Genomic DNA, 16,507 nt, shown 5'->3' with positions numbered 1-16,507 from the left:
TTGTTTTCCCTGAAATTAATATACAAACATAAATTTTAATAAAAATCCACATAGAGTTTTGGGGGTTCTTGACAACTTGATTCCAAAAACAAGAAGAATAAATGGGTAAAAAAGACAACTGAATAGGAAAAAGAAAGTGTATTCCCCAACTAATTTTATGAAGGTAGCTAGCATAATTTGATACCAAATTCAGAGAAAGACATTACCAAAAGAAAAATTACAGGTCAGTCTTATTTGTGAGATCCCCTGAAATCTTAAACAAAATGTGAGTATATTGAATCCAGCAACATACAAAAAAAGATAATAGATCAATGGAAAGAATACCAAGATCAGAAACAACTCCATACTTATATGACTACTTGGTGCATGATCAAGATGGCACTGCAGGGTAGGGCAGAGAGGACCATCTTTCAACAAATGGTGCTAGTCTAATTTTCCACATGGAAGGGGTTGGGGATCTATATATGCCTCCCTTTCTCCATATGTAATAACATTAATTGCAGGTCTGCCTAGACCAAAATTTAAAAAGCAAAGCAATAAAATTTTAGAAGACAATATAAAAGTCTTAATGATCTTAGGGTTGGAAAAGATTTCTTAAATAGGATACAGATATCATTACTCATAAGGGAAGAGTGATGAATTTTACTCCATTGACAACTTGGTTTCATCAAAAGACATTAAGACAGTGAAAGTACAAGCCACAAAGTGGGAAAAACATTTGTAGCACATATAATCAATAAAACTTGTTTCAACATTATATAATGGATTAATACAAAAAATAAGAAAAATACAAACAACTCAACAGAAAAATGGGGAAAGACCTAAACAATTAGACAATGCTCATATAAAAAGGGGCTATTCTTTATTAAAAATCAGGGAAATGCAAAATAGAGCCACAATAAAACAGCATTACATATTCATTAGAGTAATAAAACTTAAAATGTCTGACAATATCAAGTGCTGGTGAGGATGTAGTGCAACAGAAACTTTTGTATATTGTTGTTGGTTATATAAATTGGTACAATCATTTTGGAAAATTTTGGCATGATCTTGTAAAACTGAATATATTAATATATACATGCTCTACAAACCAGGAATTACATACCAAGGTAAAGCCTCCAAAGAAATCTGTGTTTATATGCTCCAGAATATATATATATACACTCACACACACACACACACACACACACGTACTTAAAGATAACATATATATGTGTGTGTGTTTACACAAACTTTCACAGCAGCATTGCTTATAATAGCCTAAAGCTAGAAATAGCCTATATGTCCATCAGCAGTAGAATAAATTATGATACACCAATGTAATATAGTAACCTACAGCAATGAAAATGAATAAACTACAGCCATATCAACATAGGTAAATCTTAAAGACAGATTGATCAAAAAAGTTCAAGACATGTAAATGAAAAACTTACTCTGTGACTCCATTTACATAGAGCTCAAAAATAATATTGTTTAAGGATGAGTAATTAGGCAGTAAAACTAGAAAGAAAAACAAGAAAGTAAATATGGTAATAATCACGATGTGGCCATCTCTAGGCACTTGAAGGTTATAAGGGAAGGAGCACATTGGGGCCTTTTGGAGTGTTGAATGTTCTACTTTGGCCCATGTGGGGTTACATGAGTGTGTTATCGTGCTAAATAGTATACTTTAGTTTTAGAAACTTTTCTGTATGCTTGCCATCACCAACAAATCATTCTAATCATTTTTTTTTCTTCATACGTTCTGATTCTTCCTCTATTGAAAAGCATCTACAGTGTCTCAAAGAGACTTGGGATTGCTACAGCAAGACTACAAGGAGAACAAATAATTGAAGGGGTTCAGAATAAGCTACCATGGCATAAAAGTTATTTTGAGCTGAAGGACTTGAGTTCCTGAAATCCCTTATGTGCCTAAAAGTAAAGCCTCCCAAAAGAACTCAATTGTAATAAATTCCCTCCTGGGGAGCAACTCTAATATTTTCTTCTCTGAGGAGACATCTGCACCACACCCAGACATTGCTACAAAACTATCATATCGTCCATCTATTCTCCTAAAAGTCCATTTATCTTTCCAAAAAGTGTTTTGTTTTCTCTAAATGCTTTGTCTCTCCCTCACTTCCTTTGAAGAAGTCATTTACTCTCCTAGAAGGGCCTCTCTGCCCTTCTTTGTCCCCTATTAAGATGGTATATAAGCTCCAAATTCTAACCACCTAGGGTCAGTTATTTGTGAATTTCTCTCTCTTTCTTTCTCCCTCTCTCTGTGTGTGTGTACATATGTAATTAAATGTCTTTTTTCTCTTGCTATCTTTGTTGTTTTAATTTGCAGTCCCCCAAAGAGGAAACATGAGAGCGCAGAGGAAAGTTTTTCCTCCCTGACACAGCTCAGTCTTTAAAAACACTTCCAAAGTCGGTTCTCAAGAACAAAAAAGCCTTGTCAAGACTGAAACATAGCATTTGACCCAATTTCTCTCCCAGCTCTGGCCACAGAGATTGGCTGAAAAACACCTGAACCAGGAGTAGAAAGACAGCGTGCTGGAAGCAACATTGAAAAAGATTTGGGGGCCAGGAGGGAACAACGGGCCTTGATAAGAATGGTGGAAAAAGAGACTATCTAAGTGGGCTGAGTGCCATTTCAGTGGACAGGGCAGAAGGCCTAGGTTAAGAGCTGTTATCATTGCACACTGTGAGGGCTGCCGGCTGCCTAAATATGCATCACCCAGCAAGGGACATCCACTTTCCTCTGGGCTGCCCAGTGGGAAGCGCAGAACACCTCTGTCAAAGATGAAGGGTGAGGTCTTGGACCACCTGACATGGTACCATGTTCCTTTTTCCATTCCTCACAACCCTTCTATCCCTATAGATTTAGTCGGCAGGGCCTGAGAATCTATATTTCAATAAGCACTGTGGTGACTCTTATGCAGGTAGCCTCTGGCACTGGCATACCACTTCCCAGAGAAACTCAGCAATAAGAAGAATCCCCAGTGGCATTTGTCAAAAAATCCACATTTCCAGGCCCCCTATACCAGACAAGTGAAATCAGAATCTCTAGGGGATGGGCCTGAGAATTTGAGTTTCTGATAAGGGACACTGGTGACTCTCAGAGAAGTCTGGGAAACTGCTCTAGTTTAAAATTCTGTTCTCAATATATTTTTATTTATTTATTTATTTATTTTTTGAGACTGAGTTTTGCTCTTGTTGCCCAGGCTGGAGTGCAATGGTGACATCTCGGCTCACTGCGACCCTCTGGCTCCCGGGTTCAAGTGCTTCTAAATATGTTTAAAAACAAAACATCTTATTTACAATAAAGATATCTGTATTTTGAAAAAATAAGTACCCTGCAGAAAACAAAAAATTGCAAATGGTAATATATATTTTTTTCTCCAGCCCAGTGCTGCAGACCTAAAGATCCAATGTTTACATCTTCCCTTGAAGTCACAAAAATATCTTAAACTTAACGTGTTCAAATTGAAATTACCCTCTTCCCCCAAACCTGGCTCTCTTCCAGTGTCCTCCATATCTCAATGATGGCATTGCTATCCACCCACTGGGTCTGCTAGAAATTGAGTTATCTGACTAGCCTCAGTCCCCATCCCACCCCATGATATTTGAATCCATCACCAAAACCTTCCACTTTACTTCCTATTGTTCCATTTCCCCCACTTCTGTCCATCTCCTTGTTCCTACCCCAATCCACTTGCATGCCTACCAACACTAACACCACTCATAGATTTAATTAGTCCAGTGCTGGCTCTGCTTGTGTTCCCACACTGCAGCTGGAATGAGCTTTTCAAAACACAGATCCGATCATGTCAAATGCCTTCCCCCTCCCTTTTTCTCTTAAGATTACAGTTCTTAATATGGCCAATAAGACTCTGCTTAGTCTGGTCTCCAGCTTCAAACTGGTGCACTTTCTCCCTGCAACCTAGGCTCTAGCCACAATAGCCTCCTTTCAGTCCCTCAGTCTTGCAGTGTTCCCTTCTGACAAAAAGGCTTTACACATGATATTCCCTGTTTCCCACTCTCCCTTTTTCAGTTTCTCATTTTTCGGATCTCCATTCTGGTGTGACTTCCTCAAAGAAGCCTTACCTAACCTCTCTGACCATACCAATGAATGCCACTTATGTAAGTTCTCATAACACCTAGATAAATTCAACCTATTTGTTAAACTAGACCATTTAAAACTCCATTGGTTAGAGCAATTTGTTTCCTCTCTCCAAGTATTCTCTGGTGTTCTTCTCTGTTGTTCTTTGGATTTCACTTCTTTAGACCCTATCCCAGAACAATTTCAGGGTTAGTAGGGGATAACTCTTGACATTTGGACTCTGCTAAAGCAGCACCTTGACTGGCTTTCTCACATTCTCTCCGGCTGCTGTTTTCTTATCATTTTCCAATACTGTGAACATTAGCCTCTATCACAGCACTTATTTAGTCTGCATTGTATTTTCTTTTAAGATTTCTCTCACTAGTGTCAGCTGCTTTAGGACAGCTGGTTTATTTATCTCTGTATCCTCAGCCCTTAACACACGGCCTTGTCAATAAATATTTGGAACCACTCTGTAGCCTGAAGCCCAGCCACAATAGTGTGTATGTTGATTTCTCTGCTTGTAATGTCTTTCCCTCACTTTATTTGCTTGATGAACTATTCTTGATATAAAGGAGGCAGTGGTTTAGTGTTACCTTAACAGTGTACATAATCTTTCTACATTTCAGTTTCCTCATTTGAAAAATGATACTAAAAAGGTTGTTGGGAGGATTAAAAGAGTTAATGATTAAATACTTCTCTCCCTTCTCTTGCCAGGCAAATCTCTACTCTTGGTAGAGCAATTCCCTAGGGAATTTTATCTCAGGATTAGGTTTTTGGAATCTCGTGCATCCAGGCAGCTCTTCTCTGTCCCCTCGATACCGTTTTTTTAGAGGTGGGGTATCGCTTGGTAGCCCAGGCTGGAGTACAGACATTGATGGCTCAATTGAAACCAGAGGACACATTACTGTCAAGTGGAAAGCCGTTCTTCCCAGTCTTCTTAGGAAAGGAGATCTTTCTGCGGTGAGATACCTTTGCAAAACTGCACAGGACTTTAATACTTTGCAACAGCAAAGGTTGAAAAACAAAACGGCTAAATTTCCATATCAAAACAGGTGAAATGTTTCTGTTCATTTTCTTCTACATTTGGAAAGTGCCTGATCCACAGTGACACACTAAACTTTAGTTCCCTTCCCCTCATCCTTGCAAGTGTACAGAACTGTAACTAAATATTTAGGCAATTAGGGCAAGCAAATTGCACAGTGAATTACGTGATAGCTTCTAGTATAATAAATTTTCTTACCAACCAAACAATGCTCAGTTGCTTCTCTTGACAACCTGTTTGCATCGTCAAAGTTTAAATGGAACATATTAAAACTATTACACTGTTTAAAAATCATCGAAACTTTTTTGTGTATAAAAAATAAAAAAAAAGAATAAAAATAAATAAATAAATAAATAAAAAATAGAAAAAAAACCCATGAAAAATGTTTGCACATGGGGTAAAGCATGATAAAAACCTTCGCTGAAGTTTCCCTGCTCACACATTACTGTGTGCAAGTCTAGTCTTTTTCTCATTCAGGCATCATTTGTTATTTGTCTTTTCCAGTTGAGGAGGACACTTAATACCGTTTAGGCAGCGTTTCAAATCCGAGTCAAATATAGCCTGAGTGGTTTTTTGTGGGTCCACCTATCAGGGCCTGTGAAGAGTGTTCTTGGGCTTAAGAGTTCTAAGACAGAAAACTCAGCTTATGCTGTTACCCGCAGGTTTTAAAGCAACATGATATGGCGTTTGAAGCTTACCTCACACCGGTGAGGTAAGCGTCCAGTCATCAAATGACCCTTTTTGACGTCCATGAGTGACAGAGCCTCAAGCACTCCTGGGGACCAGGCTGACTTTTCTCCACTGGCTTGGTTGGGAACTGGCTTCTTCGGAGCTGTGTAGTCTTAACTTGCTCTGCTGCTGGCTGGCTGACAGCTGATGGGGGACTCCTCAGGACGGACTCCTTTCCAGACTCACCCATCTCCATCCTCCTCAACTCCCCAACCTTTGTCCTCCTCAACTCCCCAACCTTTGTCCTCCCCACTCTTCGCTCGCGCGGCGGTCTGAGACCACCAGGACCAGTTTCAGGGGTTTCCTTCTCCAGCGAGACTCGGCAGAACAGGCTTTAAAAGCAAAGGAGGCAGCGGAAGACTAAGAAATAACTATATTCTAAGAGTCATAATAAATGGCAGTACATAACTGCGACACGACACCCAGCAGCCTAAGCTAGCTGCGGAGGCCACAAACCCAGGTTCCCAACCTCCCGGCCGACCCGCCCCAACAACTACCCGCCCCGGGTACGGTCACGTGACGGGGGAGCGGCGCGCGCCGGCCGCGGCGCCAATTGGCGAGCGGCTGGAGCGCGGGGTTTCATGGGAAGGAGTTGGCCCGGCCTGTTTCTGTCAGTGGCCGCTGGTGCCTGCTCTGGAGGCAGGCTGGGCGGTGGCGGCCGAGACTGGCGGGGGTGGATGCCCGGGCCGGGCTGCGCCCGCTTCTTGCAGGTAGAACGCTCAAGGCGAGGGCAGTTGGGAGGGCTCTGCAGCGGGCAGGCATGCTGAGCTGTGCCCCTGGGAAATAAGCCGCGGGTTCCCCGCTTGCCTCTCCTTAGTGCCCCCGCCTCCTGCCAAGTGGCCTAGAGCTCTGCGGCGGCTGCTAGTCAGGCTGCGCGGTAGTGCGCGCAGACCCAGGCTCGCTGCCTTGTTCCCTGGATTTCCCAGCACACTGGCAGTGGTGGTGCTGGAGTCTCGAAACCCTTTTCTCCCCTCTAGGGCTGGTAGTTTCTCCAGCTCGGTTCTAGGAGATTCCGGGTGGTGACTGGCTTGAGTCCCAGCTTTTTGGCCCACCTGTGTCGAGCTTACCTCGACACAGGTAGGGCAAAGAGGTCAGAAGGTCCCAAACTAGCATTTCCTACGCTCAGCTGTCCTCTTTGAGCGTTTTTTCCGACTCTCTTTCTGAGTTGTGCGGAGGCTCCAAGAGTTGGAAAGACCAGAAGGGACTGAAAACTGTCAGTGTCATGCTGCCGGGCTCTAGCGTGTGGGCGTGGAGTACGTGCTACTTAGAGAAGAGGCTCTCCAACCATTGTCCTTATTTCAGGGATGGTGGGCTGTGGGGTGGAGGGGAAGGGCGAAGATGCGTAGTATCAGAGGCGTGGCAGGAGGAGAAAAACAAATCTAAATTCCATCAGTTCATAGTTTACGGATTGAGAAAGAGTTGAAATTGGTCAACTCAGCTTTGCTGATGGTGCTTTCACAGTACTAAGCAAGACCCGTGAATCACTGAGTTTTCCGTGTTCTGCTTTTCCCACTTGTCCTCCGGTGTGTGTTATGGCCTGGGTGTCAGCAGTGACAAAATTGACTCTATTCAACAGCGGTTTGGTGGGTGTGAGTAAGCTTGGTTTCAGGAATATGTTCAGACTGGCAGGGAATGCTCATTTCTTTTCCTCAGCAGCCCCCAGAAGATCAAGTTGACTTTTAACACATTTTCTTAAACAGGAGTGGTGCGTTTAAAATTAGAATTTTAAGGTTGTCTGTTATCTATTGAGATCAGCTCAGTAATGATGTTAATAAACTTATATAGTGTTTATATGTTATAACATATAAACAAGAAAATACAAGAAAAGAAGTTATATGGCTATAAAAATATATGACTTCATATAGAAATATTTATAATCAAATAGTAATTTTTTGGTGGTATTTAGTTCAGATGAAAATTAACTTACCATGAAAGCAAGCACTAATCATTATATATTAAGAGTGCTTAATATATAACAGAGGTGTACTTCTTTTCATTAAAATTCTTTTTGAGCAATAAATGTGGCTTGGGCTATTTCAGAATTGTCTTTTCAGTTAGGACATTTGAAAGTTAGAGTTCTAGAATAAATCACCTTTACTCTTCAATTGTATGGAGGTACTGTTGATGGTGATTAAATAGCTTATACTTAACTTTGGAATTTGATAAACATAAAACTTTCTTTGCTGTTTCCTTCAAAGGCCTACAAGGTTATTTAATGGCAGAGTCTACAGAATTTTTTGCTCTATTTCTTATACTAGAGAAAATGAGAGCAATGTTTTAGTAAAAATACAAACTGTAATATAATTTTCCAATTTTAGAATTATGAAATAGGTGCTTTCTTTATAAGAAGTTAGAAAGAAATGTGTTTCATAAAAATACGTGTGTTTTCTGGTAATAATAATGGCTACAATTTATTAAGCAGTTACTTCTATGTGTCGGACACTGTGCCAAATGATACATAATTTCATTTAATTTATACAACAGTTCTATGAAGTGTAGATATTTTTACCATTTTGCAAATGCAATAACTGAGGCGTGCAGAGTTTAAGTAATCTGCTCAAGATTGCATAGCTAGTATGTGGTTGAGCCATATTTTGAATCCAGATCTGTTTTATTACATTATTTTAATGTGTCTTGGAGTGAGGTGACAATTTAAGAAAAACATTTCCCAAGATTTAAAATTCTGACACCCAAACCTGAGTATAAATAGCCATTAGTAGAAAACATTCAAATAAGGTGGTCGACATTATTGTTCATTGAAAAACACATTTAGGTCGGGTGGGGTTGCTGACGCCTGTAGTCTTAGCACTTTGGGAGGCCAAGGCAGGCGGATCACTTGAGGTCAGGAGTTCAAGACCAGCCTGGGCAACATGGTGAAACCCTGTCTCTACTAAAAACACAAAAATTAGCCGGGAGTGGTGGCACGCACCTGTAATCCCAGCTACATGGGAGGCTGAGGCAGGAGAATCACTTGAACCCAGGAGGCGGTGGTTGCATGAGCTGAGATTGTGCCACTGCACTCCAGCCTGGGCAACAGACTGAGTGAGACTCAGTCTCAACAAAAAGAAAAACACACTTAGATGCACCCCGCTCTTAAGGTCATGACAGGTCCTGTTGTGGTATCAGATCAGAGTGGAAAGAAACACTCTGTACATGTTCATGGGAGAGTTCTTGGAGAAAAGTCACTTGAGGTTGAACCGTCTGTCCAATCCAGGGCAAGCAAATTGATTTATGCCTCAGAAGGAAATGCAAGGGTTATTCGGTTCCCATGTATTTTCCATGTATTTGAAAGAAAGGAGAGATGGATTAGAAAATAGCTACAACCACAGCAGTAAAAACAGTTTGTATTGAGCAATCACTATGTGCCAAGCACTGTTGTAAATAGTTTAGAATACATTATGTCATTTAAGTCTTTCAACATTTAAGAGGGTCCTTAACTATCTATCCCTCTTTTACAGATGAGGAAATTGAGTAGCAGATAGGTTAAGTAACTGATTTGTCCAAGATTTTACAGTAAGTGATGGGCCACAGGACTTGGAGTTAAGATGTTTGGGTGGAAAGGAGAGAACCAGTGGTTGAATACAGAAGAGGTATGAAATTAAAGCTATGGAGAAATATTTGATTTAATTATTTAATTTTGTTGTGTTTTCACATCTGTTAGAAAGTACCACCTATTACATATGCATTACAGTAAAACAGTTCCTTTAATATCAGAATTTGATAGAAAAATTGCTAGAACAGTGCCAGTTGACTGTTCTTTGATTATGAACCTGAAAGCATGGATATGGCATTTAATGACTATCACTCTAATATTGTTTTAGAGTACAAATTTAAAGGCATAATCCCTTGCTTCAGGGGTCTTAGAGGCTAAGATGTAGATTGTTTCATTAATACCAAAACAATTCTTTAAGCAAATAATTGTCAAAATTGGTATAGTGATATTATGCATGTATTTCATATTGTACTTACTTTAAAATTGATATGCAGTAAACAAGTAAAGGCTGTGCTTGCAGACTTCTAGTACCAGTTCTGTCCCTAGCTGGAGCTACATGATTTTGGCAAATCATTTAACTTCTCTTTAATGTAGATTTAAACGCTCAAATGTAATCAAATAAAGGAATTGGGTTACACAATACATTGTACTAATACTGTTTCTTGTGCTTATTACTCACTTTTCATTTCAGTAGATTTGTTTACCAACTATTTGATAATGTCAGAGGTGGTTTCATATATTTTACATATAAATATTCAAATCTAATCTATACAAAGCAGACTTTATTTCTGATTTTGTGTTATTGGTAATAACTGGGTGCTTAAAAAATAAAAACTAAAATATTATGTTTGGCTCTGCTGCTTACTGTCTTTTTTTTTTTTTTTTGTGAGGCGGAGTCTCGCTCTGTGACCCAGGCTGGAGTGCAGTGGCGCGATCTTGGCTCACTGCAACCTCCGCCTCCTGGGTTCAAGCAGTTCTCTGCCTCAGCCTCCCTAGTAGCTGGGATTATAGGCACCTGCCACCACGCCTGGCTAATTTTTGTAGTTTTTTAGTAGAGACGGGGTTTCACCATCTTGGCCAGGCTGGTCTTGAACTCCTGACCTTCTGATCCAACCGCCTTGGCCTCCCAAAGTGTTGGGATTATAGGTGTGAGCCACCGTGCCCGGCCTGCTTACTGTCTTTGGGATGTTACTTAGCACACTACTTCACTTCTCTTGCCTTAGATTTCTCATTTGTAAAATGGAGGGATAGTAGTATCTAAATGCTAAAATTAATATAAAGTATTTGGGCCGGGTGTGGTGGCTCACGCCTATAATCCCCAGCACTTTGAGAGACCGAGGTGGGCAGGTCACTTGAGGCCAAGAGTTCGAGACCAACCTGGCAAATGAGGTGAAATCCCTGTCGCTACCAAAAAAAAAAAAAAAAAATTTAGCCGGGTGTGGTGGCTCGTGCCTATAGTGCCAGCTACACCTTTGGAGACTGAGATGGGAGAATTGCTTTAACCCTGGAGATGGAGGTTGTATTGAGCCAAGATCGCACCACTGCACTCCAGCCTGGGTGTCAGTGAGACCCTGTCTCAAAAAAAATTTATATTTATACACACACACACACACACACACACACACACACACACACAGCATTTGTTTTAGGGCCGCTAGAAATGAAGTACTTACTAAGTGTTTAACTGATATTGTTGTTGTCATTAATTTCAAATATTAAAAATTCTGATCACAGTCTCAGGGTGTGATGGTTAGAAACTTGACATTGAAGGATATAATTCTACTTCAAACCAAAATATGTAGGTTGGTTGTGTACAGAACACTGCTAGACACCATACACTAGTTCCAGAATAGTGGAATGATGTATATTTTGAGAATAACAAGTGATTCATATGAATCTACCCCCTTCACCCACCTTTTTGGTAGTTATTTTTAGCATCTCAAGAGGGTTTTTAGATTTACTTACTGTCATAACTCAGATAGAAATTTATAGTTTAATCATTAAAGTTCCTGGATTTTCTACAACCACATTTTAGAAATTTGAGTACTAAGCAAATACTAAATGATTAATAATATTTAGATTGCAACTTAAATATGACTTGAAACATTCATTATAGTTATAAACCTTAGAGTTTTTCGGGACAGATTTATAGGTGTTTCTGTCCTTAAAAATTACTTTGTGAGTAAAAGTATTTTACAGTTAGGCACTTTGTTACTTTTCTGAGAAACTCCAAGATAGCTATGCCTTATGCTAATTACAACATATAAATAATTTTGCGGAGTGAGTGTTCTTACTTGATAACTGGTATTATTTTGTGTTTACGTTTATGGTTAAAAAATGTGAGAAGTATGACATAGGTAACCTTTTTGGGGGTGGAAAAGTAGTTTTATACATTGGCAAGTATCTAACTGTAACCTGGTTAAAATATGTCAGTTTGAAATTATACTTTTACCATTTCAACTTAAAAGAATACAAATTTATGTAATCATTGTCCAGTAAGTTGATTTAGAATATAATATTGTTGAGTCTATTATAAAACATTCGAGAGTCATAGAAAAACAACTAAAAGAAGTGGTTATAGAGCTAGCTGAATTGAAGGTCAACTAGCTTCAGGGACTTATATACAATGTCAGGGAGAAATGTTTATTTGGGCATTGAACAGTAGTGTTTAGTAATAGAGGCTAGAAATCTGAAGATAAAGGGACTCTAGGCCATATTTCTTCTGAGCTATTGGGCAAATCACTAAACCTCTTTTCACTTAGTTTTCTTATCTGTGAGATGGTAATACTATAGACTATCCTGTGAGAAAGTGGTGGTATTATTAACTAATTAAGAGAAAAGAAAATTAAGGCTTAGAATCATTAAGTGATTTGCTAAAGGTCACAGATAGCCTTGTAATCCTTATTTTCTTATTCATAACTCAGTTGGCTTCTCTTATTACTTGTAAGGTGATATTCTAAACATTGTAAAACACTCCTTTTCCAGATAACTAGTTTAGTTGGGAGACAGCTGGATGGTAGAAATTATTTTATTTAAGTGTATAGTATGAAAGTAGTATGGTAAAACTTTGTTACCAGAACAACATAGAGAACCTATTTTAAAGAATAGAAAATAGCAAAGTGGTAAGAATATACATTTCTAAACTGCATTGTCATTTAAAAAGCTTTTCAAACTTTATTTTCACTTTTAAATCTTTTCTGGTTTTGAAGAATGGATTTTTAAAAGGTGGGCTTGGTGGTGTGCAATGGCTTACGCCTATAATCCCAGCAGTTTGGGAGGCCGAGGCGGGCAGATCACTTGAGGCCAGGAGTTCAAGACCAGCCTGGCCAACATAGCAAAACTCCGTCTCTACCAAGAATACAAAAATTAGCCAGGTGTGGTGGTGCGCACCCGTAGTCCCAGCTACTCAGGAGGCTGAGGCACAAGAATTGCTTAACCTGGGAGGCGGAAGTTGCAGTGAGTTGAGATCTCGCCACTGCACTCCAGCCTGGGCAACACAGAGAGACTCATCTCAAAAAAAAAAAAAAAAGTAGATTCTATTCCAATAACTGTCTGAAATCAAATTCCATATATGTGGCATCCAAAGAAATTAATATTTCATAACATTTTTGAGGCAGTATTGCAACATCTATAGTGGGTATGCTGTGTGTTTAACTTAACATTTTAAATACTTGCTTTATTTCCAGCTGTGAATTCCTTTGGACAATTGATGATATTTATCATTGTGCCCAGTTTCTACAAATAAAAGATGGGTGGATTATTTTCTCGATGGAGGGTAAGGTACTTTTCTTTACAGCTAGTTCTTGAGTCTAATATAAAAGTGTCATATAAAGCTATTTGTGAAAGTCTCCTTTGATTATAGCCTTGAATAGTAGTTTGCTATTTTCCTTAACTTTTTTCTTCTCTTTTGAATTACTTTTCTATTTTTTTATTTTAATACTCCCATTTGTTCTGTAGGTGTCCAATGCCTCTGTTTAACAGAATTATTTCACTTGGATGTATGCATTATTTTTATTTCTGTATTTCTGTGCAAATGGCTATTGTTTTCTTATACTTCCTAAGTTTCAAGCTTATTTGAAAGGTAGTTGAAAATAAGTATTCTAGGCCGGGCGTGGTGGCTTATGCCTATAATCCCAGCACTTTGGGAGGCTGAGGCGGGCAGATCATGAGTTCAGGAGTTCAAGACCAGTCTGGCCAACATGGGGAAACCCCGTCTCTACTAAAAATACAAAAATTAGCTCAGCGTAGTGGTGCGCACCTGTAATCCCAGCTACTTGGGAGGCTGAGGCAGGAGAATGGCTTGAACCCAGGAGGTGGAGGTTGCAGTGAGCCGAGATTGTGCCCCTGCACTCCAGCCTGGGTGACGGAGCAAGACTCTGTCTCACACACACACACACACAAAAGTATTCTATACGATACTTGTTTTTTACAGACTGTATCTTTTTACTTGAAGCTTATCATAAATATTGACTAAAGTCACACTACATGTGCTTTTAGAAATTATAGGTTAAACAAAATTAGAAATGCAGTTTGATTTTATTGGATAAGCTTTTAGAGGAAGTATCTCAAAGTTACAGCTCGAAAATATGAATTGTATAAATTATATAACCCTGTCTCTAGTAAAAATACAAAAATTAGCTGGGCATGGTGGTGGGCGCCTGCAGTCCCAGCTACTCGGGAAGCTGAGGCAGGATCGCTTCAATCCAGGACATGAAGGTTGCAGTGAGCCGAGATTGTGCCACTGCACTCCAGCCTGGGCGACAGAGCTAGACTCTGTCTCAAGAAAAAGAAAAAAAAAATTTATATAAATGGTCTTTTCAAATGTAAGAGAGGAGATAAGGTAATCTAGGATAAACTACTTATTTTTTTTACTCCTTATTACCGTAATAATAGAGTCTAACTATACTTGGTACATAATTTAGGTTTTGGGCTATTGCTGGAACAGCCTTGTTTTGGATCAGCATTATATTGACCCTGTTATGACCTTATAATAATCTGCCCAAGGATCAAATTTATCTCTTCTTGCTTTGTCTTTCATATTAGGTTGAACCATATGAAATTGCCAGTATTCAATTGATTGGACTTAGCAAAATGTCAGTTTCATATGGTTAACTCTAATGTTAACAACTCTTATGGAAACTACAATGAACTGATATTCATTACCCTCTTGGATTGTTGAGTATGTAATTGGTAAATATTTTTTCAAGTGTTTTATGAGCGATTTTGGCTGGTTTTTATTCTAGATATATAAAAAATATCTTTGGCAAACAAGCTTTGCTATAATGAAGTATTCTTAGATGTCCTTTTAAAATCTGATCTGCAAAAAGTACTTTAGGAATTTAGAATGAAGATAGCCTGTTGATTTTGACCTCCAGAGTCTGAAGTGAACTTTTAGCATTAGCAAATCAGACCATTTTTAGTCTGTAAATTTTTTTAATGTGTTAATTCTTTTGAGTAATCATTCCTAAGAATTTTTTTTGGAGGAAAACGTGTTTTTTTAATTTTTTAATTTAATTTAATTTTTTTTTTGAGATGGAGTCTTGCTGTGTCACCCAGGCTAGAGTGCAGTGGTGCCATCTTGTCTCACTGCAACCTCTGGCTCCTGGGTTCAATCAATTTTCGTGCCTCAGCCTCCTGAGTAGCTGGGATTACAAGCGCACACCACCATGCCCAGCTAATTTTTGGATTTTTAGTAGACCAGTTGGCCAAGCTGGTCTCAAACTCCTGACCCTAAGTGATCTGCCCACCTTGGCCTCCCAAAGTGCAGGCATGAGCCACCGTGCGTGGCCAAAATTTGTTTCTTTCTAGAACGGTGTGTTCTATTGAGGTTAAGAATGGTAAAAATTGAGCTATCAGAATTAAAAGTCTTTCTAGGATTAAAAAAGTTAAGTAAGGAAGTGCTTATTTCTTTAATCTTACGTAGTTCTGTTTGCAATTATAATTTTTATTTAAATAAATCTTAGTTATAAACAAGAATGCATATTTGCTTGACAAGCTTTGAGAAAATTTAATTTTGAAATAAATGTTCTTTAATGATTATATCAAAATGTAAGGATTTGTCATAAGTTTTAATGCTGTCTCTTGTTTCTGTTTCTATAACAGACAAAACCTTCAACTGTAGAAGTTCTAGAAAGTATAGATAAGGTATGTTCTTTGTCTGTGAGGTATTTTAATTCATTTTAGTTATTAAGTAAATATTATTGTAGTGTATATTATTTTGGAGACCAAATCTGGTATGGGAATTTAGAAATGATATAGAGTGAGTCTGAGAACTTTAATGTTATGTGATCTCAAAAAAATCCAAAGTCTATCAGTGACTTAAGAAGTCTGTTTCAAGTAATAGAGCCAGTTAGAATGAAATTAGATCTGTAATGTGGTGTAAATCAGTGTTACAGGTAGGACAAAATAGATGAGATACTGTACGATAGTTTTTATCAGTCTACAAAATTTTCACAGCTTTTTATATACTATTATCAAAAATGATTATTTTCTGGGAATATTGAGAGTGATAAATAGATGGGTTACTGTTTTAATTTTTATTAATTATTTTTCTTATTGCCAGATTTTTTAAATGCCTTTTATAGGAGGAATTATTACTTATTTGACTCAACAAATATTATTGCCGATACCAATTTCATTCCCTGGATCTTTGCCAATTTGATAGTTTAAAAATAGTAATTAACTTTGCATTGTAAAAATGATTTGTTAGAATAAGCATTATACATTTTTAACTTCATTTTTAGTTTTCTTTTTCATATTATGTTTTGTTTTAAACTGTTAGGATATTATGCTTTATTGAACTTTAAATAAGAGTTTTTTCTTAAATATCTTTCCTGCTAAAATTTTTTAACATTTTAATTTCTTTATGAAGTTTGAAATTTACTAACATGGAATAATTTTCTCTTAACAGGAAATTCAAGCATTGGAAGAATTTAGGGAAAAAAATCAGAGATTACAAAAATTATGGGTTGGAAGATTAATTCTGTATTCCTCAGTTCTCTATCTGTTTACATGCTTAATTGTATATTTGTGGTATCTTCCTGATGAATTTACAGCAAGACTTGCCATGACACTCCCATTTTTTGCTTTTCCATTGATGTAAGTAAATTATTCTTTTTGTTGATCTTTTCCTTTTCTGACTAGAGAGTCTTAATGTATA

General features: G+C 38.2%; 1 protein-coding gene across 2 annotated transcripts in view; it reads left to right on the top strand.

Annotated features, from left to right (window-relative positions):
- The first annotated feature begins 6,412 nt into the window (after positions 1–6,412).
- LNPK (lunapark, ER junction formation factor) overlaps positions 6,413–16,507 on the top strand; it is an 80,393-nt gene continuing 70,298 nt past the window's right edge. For both annotated transcript variants that reach the window (XM_054477783.2, XM_054477781.2), the window contains exons 1-4: positions 6,413–6,565; positions 13,035–13,123; positions 15,451–15,492; positions 16,259–16,446. In XM_054477783.2, the coding sequence (XP_054333758.1) occupies positions 13,097–13,123; positions 15,451–15,492; positions 16,259–16,446 (257 nt within the window). In that variant the 5' untranslated portion in view covers positions 6,413–6,565; positions 13,035–13,096. The remainder of the gene's footprint in view (positions 6,566–13,034; positions 13,124–15,450; positions 15,493–16,258; positions 16,447–16,507) is intronic.

The sequence above is a fragment of the Pongo pygmaeus genome, chromosome 11 (assembly GCF_028885625.2).
Source record: "Pongo pygmaeus isolate AG05252 chromosome 11, NHGRI_mPonPyg2-v2.0_pri, whole genome shotgun sequence".
Taxonomy (NCBI): domain Eukaryota; kingdom Metazoa; phylum Chordata; class Mammalia; order Primates; family Hominidae; genus Pongo; species Pongo pygmaeus.
Note: the sequence above shows the minus strand (reverse complement) of the source record. Positions and strands in the feature narration are given on the sequence as shown.